This window comes from Oryx dammah, unplaced genomic scaffold (assembly GCF_014754425.2).
Source record: "Oryx dammah isolate SB20612 unplaced genomic scaffold, SCBI_Odam_1.1 HiC_scaffold_18, whole genome shotgun sequence".
NCBI classification, from domain to species: Eukaryota; Metazoa; Chordata; class Mammalia; order Artiodactyla; family Bovidae; genus Oryx; species Oryx dammah.
Window position 1 is genome coordinate 103,620,473 of NW_024070202.1, and position 9,188 is coordinate 103,629,660.

Consider the following 9,188-nt stretch of genomic DNA (forward strand, 5'->3'; position numbering starts at 1 on the left):
GGTAGCGGCGGCGGCGGAGCTGGAGGGGGTTTATTTACCTGCCGTGGAACCAGTCCTTGCAGATATCGCACTCGATCATGAAGCGGTTCACGTCGTACGGCTGCCGGCACACACAGTACACCGGCGGGGGTGGCGGGGCTGCCGAGGCCCGGCCCGGAGCCGCCACCGACACGGCTGCCGCGGCGGCTCCAGCTGCTGCTCCCGCGGCCACCGCCGCCGCCGCTCCGGCCATCTTTAAAATACACACACACACACACACACACGCTCGCTCGCTGCTCCGCTTGCAGACTGGAGCGAGCGCAGCCGCCAGCCAGCGCCGCCTCCTGCAGCAGCCGGAGCAGCAGCCGCGGCGGCGGCGGCGGCGGCGGCGGCGTCTCAGTGCGCGCGCGCTAGGCCGAGCCGGGCCCGGAGGGGGCGGGCGGCGGGCGGCGGCGCGCGCACGCCGCGAGAGGACCGCGCCTGGCTCCTTCCGGCGCTCCGCGCGAGGCCGCGCGTGTCGCGCACGTCGTTCTGCCGCCCGGCGCGCGCGCCCGCTCCGCTCGCGTCGGCCGGGCGGAGGGAGACTTGCTGAAGGGCACGCGGGGCGAGGGAGGCGGAGGCTCGCAGAGGCTCCCTGAGGACACGCGCGGCGGCGCGGGGCGCGCGGCCCCGGGAGGAGGGCGGCGGGTGCGTGCGAACGGCCGGCTCCGACATTTCTGAGTGACTGCAGAGGCCGGGCAAGTTCCTGCGCAGTGGAAAGCGGCGCGCTACGTCTGTGCCATGGACCCCTGGACCCGGGGAAATTAAAGCCCCGCCGGGGCCATCTCCCGACCCCGGGAGTATCTTAAATCAATTAACCTCCACAGGTCCGAGCCGAGGGTTAACAGCACAACGATCTGCTTAAGTCCTGTTGAGGGGCAGGAGTGTGCTGGGGAGTCATTCCAACTTCCAAAAACGTCCCACCCGAATTCCCACCGACCAGCCAGGAATGTAGTGTTGATGGAGCCACTGGTAGATGAAGGAGGTTGTTCCTAAGAGGAATTCATTTAATGTCTGGGAGCCGAGAGGAACCAGTCTTGAAATGTGGTGGGTGGAGAAAGGACCGGAGAGGAATCTGGCGTGCTTGTAAACAACACGACTTTCAAGTTTGGAAAACAGGAATAAAGTTCTAAGGGACAGTGACACGTCGGAAAGGGACTATTAGAAAAACGGTGATACGGGACTTGGCAGATAATAGGCCACTAATGATTTTGAATGATGAGATTGATAATAAAAACAGCTAACACATCCAATAGAAATGGATTGCCTTGGTATCATAATTAGGCGAGTTGGATGTTAAGAATTATGGAACATTGTAATTTAACTATACTTCAATAAAATTATATATATGTATATATATATAGGAATTATGGGAACAGATGTTCACAGCTACATAGCGAAGGCATGTCTATCATTGATTTTAAAAAAGAACCCTGTAACTGCCATCTCACTCAGCCCAAGGCAGAGAATCACTGATACCTAGTCTAACCTTTTTATAATTGAGGAAAGCAGTTAACTTGCTTAAAGTCTCAGAGCTGGGCTTGAACTAAAGTTTTTAAGTTTCTTGATTCCAGTCCTTTTTCTACCACACCATTGCTTGTCTCATATTTTGCATGAAAAGAAACACCTGGAAGTCAGAGTTGACCACAGAGTGAATGAGTTTGAAATCTGTTTCTGCTAGTGAAAAAAGAAAAGTTACTGTAATTTTGGCATAAGTTTAGAGGCATCCTGGATTGGGGTAGTGAAGAGCCTTACATTCAAATCCTGTTTTGTCGAAGCTGTGTGACTTTGAGCAGGTTACTCTGTTTCTCTTGAATTAGATTTTGAAGATTTCTTGGAAGAAAAATTATGGATAATAATATCTTACTTAACTACCTCACAGAGACTTTATCACAAGCAGAAGAGACCATGTATTTTTAAAAGTACACTGTAGAGGATGTGTGTTGTCATAGAAGGGGAGGCAGTGGAAGCTGTCATGTTGGAGTCATGATGAGAAGGGCATTCAGACAGGGAGGTGGCCTGGTATGGGGGTGTTCTTGATGCTAGAGGAACCACCTGGCCTTGGGATGTCAGCATGGATGGAGTGAGAGGGTAGCCAAGCAGAGGAGGAGGCAGCAGTGATGATTAGAGATAGGTTATGTACAAGAGGATTGATAAATAAATATATTAAGGAAAGTGAAGTCGCTTAGTCATGTCCAACTCTTTGTGACCCCATGAACTGTAGCCTACCAGGCTTCTTGGTCCATGGGATTTTCCAGGCAAGAATACTGGAGTGGGTTACCATTTCCTTCTCCAGGGGATCTTCCCGACCCAGGGGTCGAACCCAGGTCTCCCGCATTGGAGGCAGGCGCTTTAACCTCTGAGCCACTAGGGGAGCCCATATTAAGGAAAATGGGAGCTAATTTCTCACTGTTGAGAAAGAGAGTTAGAAATGTGGAAAGAAAACTAAAATGAAACTTGTAGTAGTGAACTGGTAATGGAGGTATCAATCTATTTCTATTTATAGAAATAAATATAGTTATATAAGTCCATGCATACTCTGACCACCAAGAAAGTCTGGGACACAACAAAATGATGAGGGCATCTAGCCCAGATCTTGGTTTCTAAATACTGTTCTCCACTTCATTTTTCTTCTTGGCCAGATGGCTGATTCCAGGACTGGAGGAAAGAAGTAAAACAAGAGACTGGAGTCGCTAGTTGTGCCAGAAAACAAGCATATGTTCAAGAATTATGGGGCATGTCAAAAGGACACAGGGCAATTTGTGTCCCAAATCTGGGACAAAAAAAAAAAAAGATGTTAAAACCCATTGAATAGCACAGGAAACCATACAGATATAATTCAACATAAATTGAAAGTTTGAAAATGATTGGAATATTTACATACTTTCAAAGTATCTACTCACAAAACTCTTACTAACTACAAAGAGAATTAAAGTAACTTGACAGTGGAGAAGTCTGACAAGCACCACCTTGTCAGACTTCAGCGGACGTCAGCAATGGGACAAATCAGACACCCGCACCTGAGAGGATCCAGTGAGGAAATTAGCATCACTTCTGTGTGATTTCACCTGGTCTACTTAGTTGAGTCTCCAGTTGGAAATGCAGCTAGTTTCAAAGGCACATCAAAAAAATCAGCGAGAATATAAATACTATAAGGCATATAGATCTGTAAGGAAAGGTTAGAGAAATTTAAACACAGAGATTGAAACTTGGAAAGAAAGGGATGAAGGCTGGAACTCTGAATGATGCTGACATTTTAGTGACAAGCTCCATGCCTAATAATTAAGAGCATGTGCTTGAATTCCACAGTCTCCTATCTCTGTGGCAACTAGCTATTGGGTTTTAGTTTTCTTATTTTAAGGCGTGATAAGAATATCTACTTCACACAGTTCAGTGCATTAAATGAGATAACAAAATGCAGGTCACAATTCCTGGTACATACTAACCCATATAGCTGTTAGTTATGAGTGTGGCTCAGTGGTAAAGAATCTGCCTACCAAGGCTGGAGACTCGGGTTCGATCCCTGGGTCAGAAAGATCCCCTGGAGAAGGAAATGGCAACCCACTCCAGCATTCTTGCCTAAAAAATTCCCATGAACAGAGGAGCCTGATGGGCTATAATCCATAGGGTCACAAAGACTCAGACACAGCGACTAAACAACAATAATTATCTGTAATTATTTTGTTTATTAAAAATAGTAGGACCAAAGAGCAGCTAGAAATTTAGGAGGGAAGATTAGGAAAGTATTATGCCAAAAACAAGGGGGAAGAAAATTTCAGAAAGAAAATATCTTGAGGAGAGACACCCAGCTCCATGCCAGCATTGATTGGCAATGACATGGGACTCCTCAGCCTTTCTCCTTTGCGGGTCCTCTAGTAACTACCATGGGCTTTCCTGATAGCTCAGTTGGTAAATAATCCACCTGCAATGCAGGAGACCCTGGTTTGCTTCCTGGGTTGAGAAAATCCACTGGAGAAGAGATAGGCTACCCACTCGAGTATTCTTCAGCTTCCCTTATGGTTCAGCTGGTAAAGAATCTGCCCTCAATGAGGGAGATCTGGGTTCAATCCCTGGGTTGTGGAAGATCCCCTGGAGAAGGGAAAGGCTACCCACGACAGTACTTTGGCCTGGAGAATACCATGAACTGTATAATCCATGAGGTCACAAAGAGTTGGACACAACTGAGCGACTTGCACTTTAGTAACTACCATACATACATCTTACTTAAGTTTGATATCAAGTGTAAGTCACTTGTGGACTGTTTTAATACTTCACTTATCTGTAAACCCTTATTTCTCTGAAAAATGTTTGCTTCAGCCTGACAATTTTGCTTCCCTCTACTACCGATACTGGTCTATCTCCATGACCATGTCTGCTAGTCTCTTCCTCAGTATGCCCTCTCCTTCCTTTTTCTTCAAAACCCAGCTTCTCCGACCTCTGATTCTTCCATGTTCTTTCTATACAAAAAATTTAATTTGCATATTACTGGTGTGCTCCTCAGCCCTTCAGTCAGTGCCTATACATTTTTTTCCCTAGAGGATATTTAATTTTCTTCTTAGAGATTCAGAAAAAGGAGGAGGTTGTTTCCAAAACACTATCCATCCTTGAAGAAAAAACAATCATTAGAAAAAATGAATCACTTTGCTGTACCCCTGAAAGTATACAACATTGTAAAACATTGTAAATTCTTTTCAGAAGAAAAGAACTGTAATTTATGAACTTTAATCCTGATTGGAAAAAAATCTAGACAATATAGTTGCAGGTATTTGGGGATATCTTAATACAACCTGTTCAGTTCAGTTCAGTCGCTCAGTTGTGTCCGACTCTTTGCAACCCCATGAATCGCAGCACACCAGGCCTCCCTGTCTGTTACCATCTCCCGGAGTTCACTCAAACCCACGTCCATCGAATCAGTGATGTCATCCAGCCATCTCATCCTCTGTCGTCCCCTTTTCCTCCTGCCCCCAATCCCTCCCAGCATGAGAGTCTTTTCCAGTGAATCAACTCTTCCCATGAGGTGGCCAAAGTACTGAAGTTTCAGCTTTCGCATCAGTCCTTCCAAAGAACACCCAGGACTGATCTCCTTTAGAATGGACTGGTTGGATCTCCTTGCAGTCCAAGGGACTCTCAAAAATCTTCTCCAATACCACAGCTCAAAAGCATCAATTCTTTGGCACTCAGCTTTCTTCACAGTCCAACTCTCGCATCCGTACATGACCACTGGAAAAACCATAGCCTTGACTAGACGGACCTTTGTTGGCAAAGTAATGTCTCTGCTTTTCAATATGCTATCTAGGTTGGTCATAACTTTTCTTCTAAGGAGTAAGCGTCTTTTAATTTCATGGCTGCAATCACCATCTGCGGTGATTTTGGAGCCCAGAAAGACGAAGTCTGACACTGTTTCCACTGTTTCCCCATCTATTTGCCATGAAGTGATGAGACCAGATGCCATGATCTTCGTTTTCTGAATGTTGAGCTTTAAGCCAACTTTTTCGCTCTCCTCTTTCACTTTCATCAAAAGGCTTTTTAGTTCCTCATCACTTTCTGCCATAAGGGTGGTGTCATCTGCATATCTGAGGTTATTGATATTTCTCCCGGCAATCTTGATTCCAGCTTGTGCTTCTTCCAGCCCAGCGTTTCTCATGGTGTACTCTGCATAGAAGTTAAATAAGCAGGGTGACAATATACAGCCTTGACGTACTCCTTTTCCTATTTGGAACCAGTCTGTTGTTCCTTGTCCAGTTCTAACTGTTGCTTCCTGACCTGCATATAGGTTTCTCAAGAGGCAGGTCAGGTGGTCTGGTATTCCCATCACTTTCAGAATTTTCCAGTTTATTGTGATCCACACAATCAAACGCTTTGGCATAGTCAATAAATACAGCCTGTAGATAACATTAAATAAACATTCATTTTCTTTGGTGCAAACAATATTGTGGTTTTATAGAAGAATACCCTTATTTTTAGACACATGCTAAGGTATTGATGCTTTCGAACTGTGATGCTGGAAAGACTCTTGAGAATCCTTTGGAGTAAAAGGAGATCAAACTGCTCAGTCCTGCAGGAAATCAACCCTGAATACTCACTGGAAGGACTGATGCTGAAGTTCCAATACTTTGGCCACCTGATGTGGAAGAGCCGACTCTCTGGGAAAGACTCTGGTGCTGGGAAGGATTGAAGGCAAAAGGAGAAGGGGGCAGCAGAGGATGAGATGGTTGGACAGCTTCACCCACTCAGTGGACATGAGCAAACTCCAGGAGATGGTGAAGGACTGGGAAACCTGGCATGCTACAGTCCACAGAGTCGTAGAGAGTCAGACACGACTTAGCAACTGAGCAACAACAACAAAGCTAAGGCTTTAAAAATAAAGCTTATGATGTCAGCACTTGCTTTGAAAGGTTCAGCAAAAAAAAAAAAGGAAAAGCAAGATGGAGATGAATGAAGCAAATCTGATAATATTAACAATTGTTGAATCTAGGTAATGATGTGTGTATGAATGTTCATGGTACTAGTCTTTCAACTTATCTGTATTTTATAAGTCTTCATAAGTTTAAAAATATAACCTTTCCTGAGTCTTTTCAAAAGTTAAATATTTTTGCAGTGGGTAATACTTTCTAGAGTTACACCTGTCTTTCAGAGATCAAAGCGCTATGGGACTATTTTTTTATTTAAGCTTTACAAACCAAAGGGTTATGAAAGAAGAGGGAAAATCTGACCCTTCTAAACAGGAATAGGGAGGGGCATCTTTTACAAAAAAGTTTCCTAGATGCTCCTAGCGCTCCCACCACTCCATCCCTTGTGTAATGAGAGATGATGTTACTCGTGGGCGTGTGCCCCGCACGTGGACCGCGAAGATGCAGCAAAATGTTGAGAACCACTGTTTCGGGCTATATCTCCTTACAAAAAGCTCCAACTGTGCCCCAGTCTAACCATGAGAGAAAAATCAGACAAATTCCATTAGAGGGGCCTTCTACAATGTTCCTGACCAGTACTCCCGAAAACTGTCAAGGTCATGGAAAACAAGAAAAACCAGAGGATATGTCACAGTTAAGAAGAGCCTAAGGAAACATGACAGTTAAATGTCATGTAGTGTCCTGCCAAGGGGGACGGGATGAATTGGAAGATTGGGATTGACCTCTATACACTACTGATACTAAAGATAAAATGGACGAGAACTATTGAGAACTAATGCTGAGGTGAGAACTAATGAGAACCTATAGTATAGCACAGGGAACTCCATGCTCCGTGGTGACCTAAGTGGGAAGGAAATCCGAAAAAGAGGGGACTATACGTTTAAGTATAGCTGATTCACGTTGCTGGATAGCAGAAACTAATACAGCAGTATAAAGCAACTATACTCCAATAAAGAAAAAGAATAAGTTTAATCAGAGAAGCAAGAAAATGCAGAAACAAAGGGAAACAGTCCAACAAGACTAAATAGCCATTAGGCATAGTTAAGGACTTTAGTTCCTTTTCAAGGGCTATAGATAATATTCTAAGCTGTATCCTGTGAACTGTCTTATAGATACTGAAATCCTCACCAGGCAGAGAAATTAAATACTTGATGACCAGACTGTAGCCATGACAGAAGCTGCCACAGTTCTGAGACCTGGTCTCGAAGAAATAGGAACAAATCCACCCTGGACTGAAGTTTAACTGTTCTTAAAATGATCCAGATGATGCTGATCCCACCACATGACCAAATTCAAGATGACTGTCACAGCTGAATGTTCTAATCTATAGGTAGCCCCCTCCCTCAGTCTAGAACTCTCTTGCCCACTGATTGTCAGTGTAGGGAGTCAGCCTTTGGACAGGAGACTGCCCTCCCTCTCTCCCCGCCCCCAAATGCCGGCATCCAAAATGAATCAAACTTTCCTTTCCACCAAAAAATTAAAAAATAAAAGCAAGTGTAATGTAGTACTCTAGATAGGATTCTGGAAAAGAAAAAGGATGTTAGGTTAAAACTAAGGAAATACGGATAAACCATGAGCTTTAGTCAATTATAATGCATCAATGTCAGTTTGTTAATTGTAGCAAATGTATTGGACAAGTGGAGGGTGTTAATGACAGGGGAAACGTGGTAACTGCTATCATCTCAATTTTTCTGTAAATTTAAAACTCTTCTTTCAGGGGCCTAGAGCTTAGAGTTAGCCCATAATCATAATGCTTTGGATTTGCCATTGTTTTGATCTATCAAAAAACTCTTGGGTATGTTACCGACATAGTCCCCATGTTTCAAATACCAATCCACTTACTAAAAGACCTATGCAGGGCATTAGATCATGGTTTTCCATTCTGCGTTCTGGCGTACTTCAATGCAGTTGGAAAAGATACACCTGGTGGGGTAAGCCATATCTTATTAGTAATGATTTAGTCTGGAAAATTTTGCATGTCTGTGTCTGTATGCATATGTACCTGTCATTAGCCTGAGGGGTTGGCAAAAATTAAAAGTATTTATTCATCCGTCTACCTCTTCATATATTAGTTCATTATTGAGTGTCTGCTCCATACAGCTGGTAGTTGCTAAGAACACAAGAACAAAAGACACATCACCTGTGCTCAGTGTGCTCTCACCATGAATGGGATAAACAAGTAAATATAAAATTGTAACATAACACACCATAGAAGACAAACACAAAGAGCTCTGGCCACACATAGGAAGGACATCTAATCTGATGGAGTTAGTCAGGGAATGTTTAGTTTGAAAGGACAGAAAAATATTGAAAAATTATATTTCCTTCACCATCTCTGTTTATGAAGTAGTAAAACATTTACTTTTCAAGCAGTATAAAGAAGTTATACTCCCACCTCTAGAAGAGGTGGGATTTATACATTGGTTTATGGGTTTCAGGTCATAAGAAGCAAACCAAATAATCAAGGTACTACTTACTAGTAATGAGTCTGGGGTATCTATCATTAAAGGGGGCTGAATGAGTGGCAGCGGAAAAATCTTATGTGTAACAACAGAATTTATAAGCACTCAAGGTGGTGTATTCAGCCGTACTGTAGATTTAAGAAAAATTTGCTAAACACTATAATAAACTCCAATACTTTGGCCACCTCATGCAAAGAGTTGACTCATTGGAAAAGACTCTGATGCTGGGAGGGATTGAGGGCAGGAGGAGAAGGGGACGATAGAGGATGAGATGGCTGGATGGCATCACTGACTTGAT

At 43.9% G+C, this 9,188-nt stretch overlaps 1 protein-coding gene and 1 long non-coding RNA gene across 2 annotated transcripts in view; one reads left to right on the forward strand and one right to left on the reverse strand.

Moving 5' to 3' along the window:
• Positions 1-265, reverse strand: part of KDM7A (lysine demethylase 7A) — a 76,367-nt gene extending 76,102 nt beyond the window's left edge. Inside the window, exon 1 of the mRNA XM_040259994.1 lies at positions 39-265. Within this exon, the coding sequence (XP_040115928.1) occupies positions 39-232 (194 nt within the window). The 5' untranslated portion in view covers positions 233-265. The remainder of the gene's footprint in view (positions 1-38) is intronic.
• Positions 266-541: 276 nt separating this feature from the next.
• On the forward strand, positions 542-2,858 carry LOC120877651. Its single transcript, XR_005724374.1, has 2 exons — positions 542-990; positions 2,661-2,858. It is a non-coding gene; the product is annotated as an uncharacterized LOC120877651 (long non-coding RNA).
• The last annotated feature ends 6,330 nt before the right edge of the window (positions 2,859-9,188 follow it).